Source organism: Heliangelus exortis, chromosome 1, assembly GCF_036169615.1.
Source record: "Heliangelus exortis chromosome 1, bHelExo1.hap1, whole genome shotgun sequence".
NCBI classification, from domain to species: Eukaryota; Metazoa; Chordata; class Aves; order Apodiformes; family Trochilidae; genus Heliangelus; species Heliangelus exortis.
In genome coordinates this window covers 117,709,568-117,723,609 of record NC_092422.1, presented here as the reverse complement: position 1 = coordinate 117,723,609, position 14,042 = coordinate 117,709,568, and the positions used below count along the sequence as shown (strand labels likewise).

The following is a 14,042-nucleotide window of genomic DNA, read 5'->3' as shown; positions in this document are numbered from 1 at the left end:
ATTATTCTTTTTACTGTCATGTTGGTAAAGCCAGAATTAGACTGATGAGGGCCTTAAGCACCAGGAAATCTTGGTGACAGAAATTTTTTCTCCTTAAATAAAGAAGGAGTTTTGAAAGAAAGACTGATAAACCCTATGTATTCCCTTTCCACCTCCAACAGGTGACATACTAGCTTACACTGTGATACAAAATGTTACCTCTAACCCTTCAGAGTAATTTACATGTTGTCTCCATGCGTATGACAGAATCTGCGGCTTATTCAGGGAGTAAGTCTATAGGAAGTAAATTGCATTTGTGTGTCATGTACTAAGCGACTTAAGAACAGCCAGTGCTTTGTGGAAGTTGGAAATTCCATGTGGGTAGGGAGTGGCAGAGCTAACAAGAGCTATTTGCTAAAATACAGCCAAAGGTGATTCTTTCATTTCATGTTGTCTTAATTTAATAGTTTGTGTGACACTCTGCTCTTAATCACCCATAATAGGATCTGAAATAATTACATGAGGAAATGTGGTCAGAAAGCTGGGGAAGTTTTACGAGAGCATGTAGGTCATGGGTCAAGGGGTAGTGGCTTTAAACTGGAAGACAGGAGGTTTAGATTAGATGTTGGGAAGAAATTCTTCACTGTGAGGGTGGTGGGACATTGGAATAGGTTGTCCACAGGAGTTGTGGCTGTTCCCTCCCTGGAAGTGTTGGAGGTTGGGTGGGGCCTTAAGTGACATGATCTAGTGGGAGGTGTCCCTGCCCATGGCAGGGGGCTTGGAACTAGATGATGTTTAAGGTCCCTTCTACCCCAAACCATTCTAATACATAATGAAATTTCCAAGGTTTCCCGGAGGAATATTGAGAGCTGACCTGGGAGGGTATTTGCAGGGAGGTGGGAAGTTAGTGAGTGGAAAAATCAAGAAGTGGAAGAAGCGGAAAGGTGACACAACATGGATTTTCCCAGTGGAGTATGGAGAGACCCCTCTGGATAAGGACAAGGTAGCCAAAGCACTGCCGCATTTCGGGGCCGGGGGGGAAGGAGCTGTTCTCCGACGAGAGGAACGCGGCGTGAAAGGCACCCAGGTTGGGTTTCATGGCGGGGGCGGGGGTGCCCTGAAGGGTGGAGCCGCGGGCAGCAGAACCGCGGGGGGTGGGGAGAGCCGTTGCCACCTCCCTCCTCCTAGGGCGGGGAGAAAACAAAGAAATAAATAAACGAGTAAATAAATAAATAGGAAAAAAGAACGAAAGAAAAAAACCCAAACCCCAGCGATCGGCTCCGTCGCTATGACAACGGCGGGCGGAGGATCGCCCGGCCCCGCTCTGCCCTCCCCCGTGGCGCCGTTTCCGTGCCCTCCCCGCGGCGGGCTCGGCCATGTCGCTGCTGCGGGGATCGCGGCCCCGCGGCGCCGGCAGGAAGGGCCCCAGGAAGCCTTCGGCAGTCAAGCGGGACTGGGATGTGAGTGCTTCCCCCTTCCCCGCTGCCGAGCCCGGGCCTCGGGCCTGCTGCGGCCTCGGCCGCTCTTCCCGCTTCTCCTGCGGCTTGCAGGCTGCAGGCGGGCCCGGCAGCCGTGACGAGGGGGGCGGCGCCGTAGCCTTTTGCCGGCTGGTGAAGGGCTGGGGAGTCTCCGTACCCTCGGACCTGCCGGCGGGGGGAGCCTTTGGAGGTCACCGTTCTCCGTGTGGATTCTCATGTCTGGATTTCCCCTTTCTGTGTGGGGGCTTGGGCGGGGAGGGCAGATCGTGACGGGAGTTGTGTGTGGGTGGTGGGGACATAGCCCCTCTCGATCCCTGTTGGCTGGTTATGCCTTTGTAATTCTGAAGACAGGAACATGGAAACAATAAGAGATTTGGAATTGCCTGAATGTAACCTAGTGTTTTTCAGAGGCCAGATCTCAACTTTGAATCCCGTTGCTACTCAGAATAAAAGTTGTGATAGCAGTTTGGAGAAAAAACATTGCAATCCCTTTTGCTATCCTGCCTATTAGTTATCATCTTGAGTACTTTTCTTAGGAACACCAAATATCATGTATCATCTTTTATTAAAAAGAAATAAAAATCAATTGGTAATGTGGATTCTTATTGTTCTTTTAAGCCTCACCCTTAGGCATTTTAAAAGCCAAAATTACAGAAAAGTGCAAGCATGTACATCAAGTAGTTCTAGAAGGCATTTGAACACACTTAGAATGTACTGGTTCTTCTTCAGAAGTACATGAAGAATCTATGATGTGCACAATCTCTATATTAAAGTATGCCCTTTTTAAAGATATTTTGGGAATTTGTAGACTAGGATGCATTTGTCTTGAAGGTGATATGCACAGAGAAGACTTCCCAGAACGCATGCAAAAAATGGTAATATAGGTATTAAAGACATCCCTCTTCCCTGCACATCCTTCCTCCACTGCCTCGAGTCCTAAACATGTGGGACATCCCCTGCACACTCCCTTCCCCTTCCACATCTATGCCTGGATCCTCTCTGGACCCCTTGGCTTGCTATCCCCAAGACCCTCCCAAAGTTCCCATGCCCCCTGTTCTGGTCTGCTCCAGTTCCCCCCAAGAACATGTGGTGTGATCTGCCAGTCTGTGGGGAGGCTTGGCAGAAGCAACCATTCCTTCCCTGCCACCAGGATGTCATGAGTCATCTCAGCATGAAGAAGCAGCAGCAAGGAGAGGGAAAGCTTGGTCTGATGTTGCTGTCCCCCCGCGGAAGGGGATGAGGTGCAAGTCTTGTGGGTCTCCAGGCAGGAGTAGAGTTCCCTGGCTGAAGCCCTGGGTGTTGGTTGGACTTGGGGACACAGCTCCATCATTCTGCAGCTGTGTTTGAGAAGCGCCTCTGCAGAGAGAGCAAGGCAGCCTCCATGGGTGGGTGTGGGTGAGCCATGGGCAGGGCTGGGGATCCATCCCCAAGGAACAGGCTTGGTGCAGCATCTTCTGCTGTCCTGGGTCACCTTCCCTCCAGGCACCTCCCTGAGCTCACAGGACCACGGGGGAGAAAGCCAGCCCAGCCCCTGCTTTCCTCTGCCCAGGAAAGCTGTCCCCACCCCAGCCCATCCCCACCCCAGCCCATCCCCACCTCTGCGGGGAGAGCAGCTGGGTGAGGGGCAGGGGGATGGGGCTGCCTCCAAACCACCTCAGCACCCCTCAAGTTTTGACCCCCATGCGTTCCAGGGGACAGGAGTGACCCAAGACCCCCCTGTTCCAGCAGTACCACAGGCTTGGGGGGAATGACAAAGATCTGCTCTGTTGAACCTTGGGGAAAAGGGTACAAAGGGGGGTGGGGCATCCAACACACAACGGGCGAGCTGGGGCACACAAAGCTCCCACGCATGAAGGAGCGACTGCTACTTCTTCCTCTTTCTCGTCTTGCTTTCGATCAGGAGAAGCCCCTGATTCTTGATGTCTTCCCGGGTGAGGAGAGGGAGGGAGTCTCGGTCCGAATAATCTGGAAGACAGAGTGGAGAGGAGCGGGCTGAGAAGAGCCTGTGGGGCCACCTCTGCTGTGCCCATGTCCCCGCGGAGAACCCCACGCATGGTTCATTCTTCACAAACAAGTGCTTTGGAGATGAGGGTCTCCCTTCTTGCCCCACAGCCTTTCTCCTTCTCCCTGCTGTGGTTCCATGTTCATCATCCTACTGCCTGGTTTTCTTCCACATCCCTGCCTAATACCACCATCCACGCTCAATGCCACCTTTGAGACCCAGAAATCCCCACGGGAGGGTGCCCAGACAGTTGCTGTGGGACATGTCACCACTGTGCTATCTCCTACCTTGGTGGGCCCCATTGTCTGTCCCCTCCAAGGAAATCCTCAGGTTCTTCCCATCAGTCACGGCTGTTTTCTCCAGCAATTTCTGGATCTTCACCAAAGTCTGTGAAAGACACCCTGGGTGAATTGCTGAAGGGGAGGTGGATGTTCCAACATGCCTCACCTCAATGTTCACACCACCCAGCAGGGAGGGTGGCTTGGGCTGGGCTATCCAGGAGACACCTGTCTGGGTCCCCAAAGGCCACAGCAAGGATGGAGACTCCACATACCTTTTTCTCCTCGTCGGGGCTTTGGCTGGGAGGGGTTGAGGTGGCCACCTGCTGCACCAGGTACTGCAGCTTCTGCCCACAGTGCTGGAGCTTCTCCTCCAACCCCATGGTTTTGACCGGACTGTCCTGGAGTGAGAGAGAGAACAACAACCTCGGTGGGGAGAACGAGTCACCTGGGTGACAGTGGCTGCACCTTGTGTCACTGTTCTGTGCCGTGGCACCACCAAGCACCGGCTGGGGCCGTGCTCAGCCCAGCACCACACGGCTACCTGGCCATCCACAGTGATGCCGTGCAGAGAGGCCAAGAGGCTGTCAGTGCCCATTGTAAACTGGAGCTGGACCTCCTGGTTTCTCAGCACCTGGGACCGCATGTGCTCCAGCCGAGCCTCTTCCTGCTGCAGGTTCGTCTGCAGCTCCTCCTCCAGCCCCCTGCAGCCAAACACATCCGCATCCACTCATCTGCACAGGGCTGCAGGGACACCACAAACCTCTGGCAAAAGCTGCTCAGGTGGCCCCCACCCCAGATGGCCAGCAGAGATGCTCCCTGCAACCCAGCTCCGTGCTGCTTGGATTGCTCCCCACTCCAGACAAGGAGCAAAAGGGTCTGGCTGCCAGGGCCAGAGCTTTGGGTGCTCTGCCAGGAGCAGAGCTGGGGGAAGCACCCTCGTTGAGAAACGTCCTGCTGCAGGAGTGGTGGGAGTCTGCAGGGGCACGGAGGAAGGATGGTCCTCTCGGGACACCCCTAATTCACACGGGTCCCCCCAAAGGGTGGTGGCCCGGTTGGCACGGCTGTCCCCAGGCCAGCAGCACCTGGTTGTGTCCGGGGGCTTGCCAAACTTCATCTCGGCATGCTTCAGCTCCAGCTCCCTCACTCTCTTCTCCAGCATCTTCTTCTTCTCCTCACAATGCGTGATGATGTGCTCCATGCCTGTCGACAGCGTCTGCTGCATCAGGAGCCCGCTGGAGATGTCCTGTCCAGGGGAGAGCAGGAGGATTCAGCCCCCGGATCAGGCTGTGGCCTGGGGGAGCTTTCTGCAACAGGGATCTCCGCAGGCTCATGGCATGGAGAAGAGCAGCTCCACCCCTGCCTGCACAGGGGGACTTTGGGGGGATGCCAGGGGAAGAGGAGAGCAGAAAACCCCACAAGGAAAGCAGGCGAGCAGAGAGGTCTCAGTCCCACGGGGCTCGAGCAGCCCCAGGTTGCTGGGGTTTGTACAGAGAGGGGCTTTACATTACCCAGGGGTGGGAGCACTGCAGCGCAGCCTTGGCCCGCCCCATCTTCTCATTCCACAGAGCCTCACTCTGCATCTTGGACTTGGCAGCCTCCAGTTTGACTGCTGGGGTGGGAGGGAAGCGTCAGGGAAGGATGCCTGCGGCTGTGCCCTCATCCCACCCGCCTGGGCCTAGCTAGGCACTCACCATCCAGCGAGTCCCCCTCCTCCTCCTGGTTCAGGAAGCCCAAGCTGGCCTGCAAGGATGTTCATCATCAGCCCGAAGTGGATGGGGCACCTGGGGCAGCTGGCCCTTCAGAGCCCACACCCACCCACCTTTGGGGGTCTGGACACTGGTGCCTGCCCTCTGCCCACAGCCCTGCCTGTGCCGTGGACCCCAGCTCACCCCTCTCCGGCGCTTCTCTCTTGCTTCCTTGAGCCACTGTCTGCTGCCTGGCAACTTCTTGGCGGCCAGGGAGCGCTGCCTGAACTCACTCTCCATAATTACCTCTGTTTCCATCCTGCCCAAGGCCTCCTGGAGCATGTCAGAGAAGAGAGAAGTGGCAGCCAAAGCCCAAACGGATCTCTGTGAGCCACCTGGGCTTCTGGGAGGGCGGGTGTCAGAAATGACCCTCTCATGGAAACAGGCTGGGAAGGAAAGTGGGCACTTGGGGCTGGAGGATGGGGCGTGCTGGCTTCAGCATCGCTGGTGCTCTGGGCAGGCTGGCCCTAGCCCCAGCCCCAGGGCCTCCTGGCCCAAGACCAAGACCCAGGAGGAGCTGAGGAGGCACCTGGCTGCTATGGGCAAACCCAGCTCTGTCTCTTGTGCTCTTTATGGCAGGGAGACTCAGCAGCCCTGGGGCCATCTGTGAGCTGAGAGTCTGGAAAAGGGTCCCATGGTGCCCTGCACCATCTCACCTGGGTGACACCCGCAGCTTTGCACGCATGCAAGGCCAAGACTTCTGTGTCCTGCAGCTCCCCATGGTACAGCCCCGCAATCTCAGACAGCACATCCAGGTGCGCAGGCAGGTGGGCCAGCTCCTGGGACACGGGGAGCCAGAGCACGTCACCCCGCGCTGTGACAGCCCTCACCACCCTCTGGGATGGTGTCCCACCTGGGACGGCGCAGCCCCCCGGGCACTTGGTTGCCTTTGCAGGGGCAGCAGGTGTGACAATGGCAGAGGGAGGAGGAGCTCACCCTCTTCAAGGCCTCCCGCGTGGTGAGGTAGTGTCTGGTCACCCTCTGTCCAGCTTGGACTTTGGTGACCATCTTCCCAGTCTTGTTTTGCAGCTGGCGAATCACCTGGAGCAGAGTGGAGGAGGGGGGGGACATGGGGTGACCCAGAATGCTGAGCCAAATGCCCAGCCACGGAAAGTGGGGACGGGGTTGGCTTAAAGCATTCACGGGTGCTGCCAGCCGAGGAAGGGTCCTGGGTACCTGCCCCTGTGCCTGCAGCCGCTTGTCCTCCTTGGTGGCATCCTGCAGATGCTGCAGGCACCTCTGCAGCTCATCCCGGGCTCGGCTCTGCTGCCTCACCTCGTGCAGCACCAGGTCACTTTTCCTCACCAGGTGATGGATTTGGGCCTGGAGCATCTCCTCGGCCTCCTGGACGGGCAGGTGAGACGTCATCGGGGTGGAGGCTGGGCACCCACGGGGAGGGAGAAGGGGATCCTGCCTGGAATACTGCCCCCAAGGGAGAGCCAGGGACACTGGACGGTGCTGTGGGGTATCTCTCTATAGTCCTTGCCCTGGTGGGAGCAGATCTGGGAGAGCTTTGCTCTGGGAGCTGGGTGAGGTGAGGCAGAGGTGGGCATTTGCCGATGACAGGGGTGGGTCAGGCTTTGGGGTCTCTGCGTGACGTAGCCCCGGGGGCAGGCGTCAATAGAACCCCGAGGCCCTCCCAGAGGCAGATGCTGGTGGGGAGCAGAGGGGAGCACCGTGTTCTGCCAAGCTCTGTTCCCAGAGCCCCAGCCCCGGGTGAGCAGCCCATGCCCGGCAGACCCTGCCTTTACCTCCACCGTCTTCCTGGCCAAAGCCACGTCCAGGAGATTCTGCGCTCCACGAGCCCCGAAGCTGGGGAGGTTCTTGCTCTGTGGGCAGGAGAGGGGCAGAGAGAACATCACCGACCCACCAGCCTGGGGACACTCACATCTTACTGCTGTCCTGGAGAGGACCCGTGGAGGAGATGGCTCTGCGGGGCCAGCGCCAGGCAGGGGTGCAGCAGGTGGGACCTGCTGGTACCTTCTGGAGCATGGCCAGGGCATGGGCGTCGTCCTGCAGTGCCTCACGCAAGCCGGGGAGCAGCTCTCTCCTCTGGCGGAGCTTTTCCTCACACATCTGTGTGAGCAGCTTCCTCCCTTGCTCTGGAGGACACAGAGGGGCTCTTGGTACCATGCAGGACAACACCAGGAGGCACCAAGAGACAGGCCCCCGCCCGCAGCCAGAGGGGCAGCACCTTGCAGGGCGATGAAGTCGCGCAGCTCCTGGGCACGCTGGCTGTGCTTGGCTTTCTGTACCGGTGCGGTGCCGGTGCTCCTGCCTCGGCCCTCTGGACCCGCAGCCAGGGCAGCTCCAGCGCCCCACCGAGTGACCGCTGCCTCTTGCCCGGCCATCGCCCCTCACTCGGCTCTCACTGCACACAGGGGAACTGCACCACAGGGCTGGAATGGGCACTGCACCACTTCACCTCCCCTCACTGGGCAAGGGCAGGGCTGAGCTGAAGGGCTGAGCCACCACCAGCAGCACCGCAGCCCCACAGCACCCAAGCACCACAGCACCGCAGCACCCAAGCACCACAGCAACAGCAGCAGCCCAGCAGCACCGCAGCACCAACACCACAACTGCACAAGCAGCACCACAGAATTGGCAACACCTCAGCAGCAGGAGCACTGCAGCACTACAAACCTGCAGCACAGCACTTACAACACCACTGCACAGCCAACAGAGCAGAACCAGCAATACCACAGCACCACAAGCACGGCAGCACCACAGCACTGGTAGCAGTCACACGAGAAGCACCATCAGTACCAGCAACTGGTCCCGTGTGTGCAGGGCCTGACTCAGTGCCCCGGCACCTGGGCTGGCTCAGTGACATCATGAGGCACTGGTTTCTGGGGAGGGCTTCCACATGATCTTGGAATCATAGAATGACAGAATGGTTTGGGTCAGAAGAAACCTTAAAGAGGAAAATACTTGCGCCCCACCCTCTGACTTGCTGCGATTGATAATATGAAAGATGGACCCTCTTACAGCCAGCTTTGGAAACCTCAGCTAGAAGTGGACACACTGCACAGGATTTCCCAGTTGCTGGGGAAACGTTCTCCACACGGAGTTCTTTACTAAGTTCTTCACTAAGTTCTTTACTTGGGTGCTTGTGTCCTTTGTGCTAATCCCAGTCATTTGGCAAAACTTAAGCCACCATACCCAGGTCAGTACTTCTCTGAGAAAACATCAAGATGATGCTGGGGGCCCTGCACATGGGGGCCAAAGGACCTTGAGTACGGTGTCCAGTTCTGGGCCCCTCAGTTCAGGAAGGATATTGAGGATGCAGGAGCAGGTCCAGAGGGGAACAATGAAGCTGGCAAAGGGACTCTTAGATTTGGCATTTTAGGTGACACATAAATTTCAGGGGAGTAACTTTGGAGGACAGGGAGCATCTGCCACAGGTGTTTATCCCAAATGATAGGAACCCCCGGTCCAGCTGAAAGACACTGGCTCTTCTTTTCACCGAACACCTCTGGACGGCTGAAGGGGAAGGAGAGGAAAAACACTGGGAAGACAAAGAGGGCATCTCACTGAGCATCCACAGGCACCTGTCAGTATTTCTTCCAACCTGGAAGAGGATGAAAGTTCCAGGGAAATTAAATGAAGATCAAACGAGAAAGCAAGTGTGTAGCCAGAAAATGGTGTTGCAGGCTGTGAGGCAGGGATGTCAGGACCCCTCCCCCCACTGACTCAGAGCACGGCCACACAGCAGCCTGGATGACCCCAGACATCCTCAGTGCTGCTGTCACACTGACACGGTAAGAGACCAGCTCTGGGAACAAGCTGCCTTCTGCACAGGGACATTTGGCCCAACAAGCAGCACCCAGGAGTTCATGTTTGCAAAGCCAGGGACACGTCTGAGGCAGATGACACTGCCAGGCTAAGATATGGCCAGATTTTACAGCAGGAAAGAAAGCCAAGGTCTACAGAATGCAGCCCCATACAAAAGATGCTGAGAGAAGCCCTCAAACCTACAGGTCAACAAGCGAGAGGCTTTACAGTGCTGTGCCCTCACGTCCTGAGAGCTCTTCCAAAGCTGGGACATCCCCTCAGAAAGGATTTACCACGCACATTCCCACACCTCTCAGATTACCACAGTGCTCCTGGACTCCTGTCCCATTCCCAAGTGGAGCACACTTGCTTCAAAACTGCACTGCCTGGTCCCTAAACCCAGTCCCTAACCAACTCCAGGCGAAGGCTGCAGCTCTCACACACACCACCTGCGCTGTTTGGTAGCTCAGCCTTTCAGAGGATCAGAAAGCAAAGGAAAGGGCATGGGAGATACTCAGTGGGTTGTCATGATCAATATAAGGTGAGTTTCTGTCATGGATTAGCAGTTTGGGAGGACCAAAAAGCCTCAGGACAAAAAGGACAGAATTGCTCTCCACCCGACGAAGGGAAACTAAAAGGGAATAAAGACTGGAGACCTGAAGTTGGAAATTAAAACACCTGGAAACAGATTTACCAGCACAGAGCACACGCAATAGAATAAGGCAAATATATCCAACCCGACCTCGATGGCAGCAGGGATGGGTGCCTGAAGGCTCCTCGGGGTAGGGCTGCCTCAGGAGGGGCTCCACGGCTCTGCCCAGGACCCGATGGATGTGGATTCTGCAGAGCAGGTTGGGACCTGGGGGTAAAAGAGCCCAGGGGAGGAGCAGCGGAACAAGGAGTGGGCGAAAGAGAGGAGGGGCTGATGGTCTGCATGATCTTGAGACAGGATGGGCAGGGAATGGGAGGGAATAGAGCCCTCTGTGTGCCGCCCCTCTCAGAGTCTTAAAGCCTTGCTGCTTTACTTCCTCGTACTCTCAAACTGTGAGAGTTTAGCAAGTGAAGCCCAGCGTATCTCAGTCCTTTCAGATAGGTTGGCCCAAAGCAAAACAAATCTCTGCCTCTTGTAACCACTGCCAGACCCAGGCTGCACTCTCAGCTGGCTGGCCACCTCTCTAATGAGCTACCAAGAACATGCAGATGTTCCTGCTGGGTGTCTGGGAAGAGAAATAGAAGAGATCATGGCTTTTTGGGGCAGTTGCAAAAAGTCAAAATAGAATATTTTTTCTAAGTGTGTGACCAGTCCTTTGTGCAGGACGCTGCAGGTGACACTCCCCATGGTGGTGAACAGCAGTCCTCTGCAGAGGCAGCTTACAGTAGCCAGGGGAGATCAAGCTGTCTTAGCCCTACCTATTGGGTGTAATAAATTTGAAGCTCTCTCAGCCAGTGTAACCGAATAATAATTTTTATTAATTACAACAATAAAACAAGGTTTAGGCAAGATACCCAGTGCTGGACGACAGGGGAGTCCCCTCTCCTCCTCCTGCCGAGCCCACTGAAGTCCAGTTCTTTCCTTATATACTCTGTCTTCCTCGTCCCTCTCAAATCTTCTTTGAAGCACTCTGCGCATGTGTGGCTTGTTGCTAGGGCTCTCCTGTCTTCCTCAGGCATCTTTTCCCATATACTAAAAGTTCCTTAACACCTCGCAACTCTCTAGAACTTAAAAGGCACCTTAAACATGTTTTACATAGAAACAGGAACATGTTTTTTTTTCTTACAATTTAACGCATTTACATATAATTTCATCTTACCTAGGGCAGTTGCCCCCTTTTTATTTAAAACCAAAATAAATCAGGAACTTATTCCAGCATATTCCATCACAATCCCCCCTTTCTCTTATCCTGATTTATTTTGATCATATCTTTGCAACTCTTTCTCAGCCAATTCCATCACTTCAGCTTGTTCCTCATCGAGTATCTGGTTATATTTAGTTCTAATAAGCATCAGGTGTGCTGCTTCTGACCTATTTTTAACAATAATAATTAATTTGTTAAATATACAAGGTCCAAAAGTAAGTGTAAACAATAACAAAAGTAGCGGTCCTGCAATAGTAGACAACAGAGTGGTAAGCCAAGGAGATTGAACCAGCTTTCATACCAACTCTGGTGTGACTCCCTTTCCCTCCTGCGTTTGTCCAATCTCTTCCGCAATTCACTCATACTGTCAATTACTACTCCAGTGTGATATGCATAGGAGCAACATTCCTCCTTTAATGCTACACAAAGACCCCCCTGTTGTAACAGTAATAAATCCAAACCCCTACGATTCTGTAACACAACTTTCCGATAATGACCTGACAGATTTTACCAATCCATCAATCGCTTGTTCTATTTTACCTATATCCTCGTCTACAGAAATTCGCAATGCTCTGAATTCTTTTTGTTGGTTGACTAATGAGGCAATTCCTGTTCCGGCACCCACCCCTCCTATAGTTAAAAGTGTTGCTATAGTGAGGGCGGTAACTGGCTCTCTTTTTTCAAGATGATGTTCTGGGGTAATGTGCTGTTCTAAAATATATTCCTTTGGATGATAAGTGATTTTTGGTATAATAGCGACCTGAATACAATAATCATGGGTGTAGTTGAAAATTTTTAATGATAAACAGGGGGTAAGTCCTATACTGTGATATGCCCAATGGGTATTAGGAGCTGGAAGCAACCAATCTGCTCGTTGCTTCTGTCCTGGATTCAATATAGTACTATTGCATAGGTGCTCCTTGTTCTTAGGGACTGTACCGATACATCGTCCCTGTCCTGTCACTTGAGAGAGAGTTATCCCCTGAATATTTTCTCTATTAATTCTCCAAAGGCATTCTTCTGGGTTAGTTCCATTTATTCTTTTCCCCTTAACCGTCACCCCAAGAGCTTCATAAAAAGGGGGTCGGATATTGTAGCACAACCAACAATCTTTTGCTAACGTAGGATTGGTTTTGTTTAGTAAGTTGTAGCTGGCTTGCATAATTCTCCAAAGGGTACCATAGTTGGAACGTCTATCGATTTTGCTTGCCGTTTCATTATTTGCTTGGGAAATGCCTGATCCCCTCCCCAGTGTTCCTAGTGAGCGATTGTCCACCTTTATATCAGAGTCAGGTTCCCCTAATCCTGGATTAGGACCTATAAGTTCCGGCCCCTTGGAAGCAGGTTCCTTTTTTATGAGAAAATGGCCACCTCTATCAGTACCTGGTTCCCACAGCCTACCCCCCAAGTCTTTCCCACTATCCACCCCAAATCTTCTGGTTGGGTGACATTGATATAGATCCATTGACAGCTTCCCCTTTTAATAATGCCCCCTCCAGAATGCTCCGGAGGGTCAGAGCCATGGGGACCCCATCCTACCCTTAAAAATCTATCTGGACTGCCAACCCGCCAATCCGAAGCAATGGTTTCACAACCCCAGTAAGCACAATAATAGTGTCCGGGATAATTGCAATACCCTTTGCCTGGATTTGAGCTGGGACAAAAATAAAAGCCGTATAAATTCAAGCAAGGCTGTGTTTGCACAAGATCACATAGATAGCTAGTAAAACTAGGACCACCAGGAGTAATCATAGTTTGAAGTACTTTCTGATCTTCCCATCGTATCAGGGACCACTTAAATGGTTGGTGGGGCATGTGTGTTTCAGCCTTAGCTACTCCTATCATGACAAAATAAAATAAGGTTAAGGTGGTTAAAGGCCTGAGACGAGTATAGCCTTGTGCGCTCACAGGTGCTTCCCTGGATGGTGTTGCTCTAGAGACTACATTCACATATCCCTGCTCTATTATAGATTGTTCCCCTAGAAGGACCCTATTCTGATGATGACATACTTGACATATTTTCCAATAACATAACAAGCTGAACAGAAATGCCATTGATACAAAAATCAAAATGACAATTTTCACAGCCTGCCCAGTCTTGACACAAATAGCATCTGAAATGAGGATACATTGTTTCTCAATTAAACCATGTTCACATACCATGCAAGCATAACGTATATATTCTTTATAGTTCTTGTAAAAGGTACAGTGTTGGGTAAAATCAGAGGGACAGGCTATACTTTTAACAGTTCCTAGCCCATATTCTTTACAGCTTTTAACATCCAAGTTATATTCTTTTGAATGGCATTTGACCTCCAGAGTTACAACACATATCACATCATGGAACACAGTGAGCAGAGTGAGCAGAGAGAAACAGGGAAATAAATTTCATTTCATATTATATGCCAATTACAATAAAATCAGAAGGGGTGATCTTGAGGTGAGTATTCCCATGCACTCTATTTCCCTACCGGTTACGCACTGTTTCCGCCGTGAGGGTTCTCGTCTCCACACGTTATCCTTCTGTCTCACTCGTCAACTCGGTTGCGTCGAGCTACGAGGAAAAATTCTTCCTGACAGCAAGGATATTCTTCAGGAGTCCTCTGGGAAATCAAGGTGCCATAATTGTTAGTAGGGTTAGTAGGTGTGGGTAATGGTTTTATCTCAAAGCTCAAGCATCAATCCTCTTTCTGTTATTTATTTCCATCTATACCTCCGTCGTCGTAATTTAAATTTTAGCTCTCCTGGATTTCCATCTATCTGCCACTCTGGTCCTGGTTCCTCCACTGGTCCTTTGATTCTACTAGCATGTGTCCATCCCTTTTCAGCTGTCTTAACTGCAGTCTCAGTAGTTAACAACACAAGGTAAGGACCTTCCCATTGTGGTTTTAATGTTGTCTCTTTCCATGCCCTGATCAGAACCCAAT

At 52.8% G+C, this 14,042-nt stretch overlaps 1 protein-coding gene across 1 annotated transcript; it reads right to left on the bottom strand.

Annotated features, from left to right (window-relative positions):
• Positions 1 to 3,195: 3,195 nt before the first annotated feature.
• LOC139795970 (coiled-coil domain-containing protein 183-like) lies at positions 3,196 to 7,994 on the bottom strand. The gene is made up of 14 exons (XM_071743403.1): positions 7,680 to 7,994; positions 7,466 to 7,587; positions 7,237 to 7,314; positions 6,662 to 6,829; positions 6,422 to 6,526; positions 6,142 to 6,264; positions 5,630 to 5,758; positions 5,432 to 5,480; positions 5,249 to 5,349; positions 4,823 to 4,983; positions 4,282 to 4,441; positions 4,013 to 4,138; positions 3,747 to 3,846; positions 3,196 to 3,422 (listed from the first exon to the last, which is right to left on the bottom strand). Exons 1-14 carry the CDS (start codon positions 7,834 to 7,836, stop codon positions 3,322 to 3,324), a joined length of 1,680 nt encoding a protein of 559 aa, XP_071599504.1. The 5' UTR covers positions 7,837 to 7,994; the 3' UTR covers positions 3,196 to 3,321.
• Positions 7,995 to 14,042: the final 6,048 nt, after the last annotated feature.

Excerpts from the sequence above, each read along its gene's own strand:
- LOC139795970 (XM_071743403.1), bottom strand. The coding sequence starts at position 7,836 with ATGGCCGGGCAAGAGGCAGCGGTCACTCGGTGGGGCGCTGGAGCTGCC. Across the intron at positions 5,759-6,141 it reads AAGCTGCGGGTGTCACCCAG|GAGGCCTTGGGCAGGATGGA; the intron begins GTGAGATGGTGC and ends GACATGCTCCAG. Across the intron at positions 5,350-5,431 it reads GGAGGGGGACTCGCTGGATG|CAGTCAAACTGGAGGCTGCC; the intron begins GTGAGTGCCTAG and ends CTCCCACCCCAG.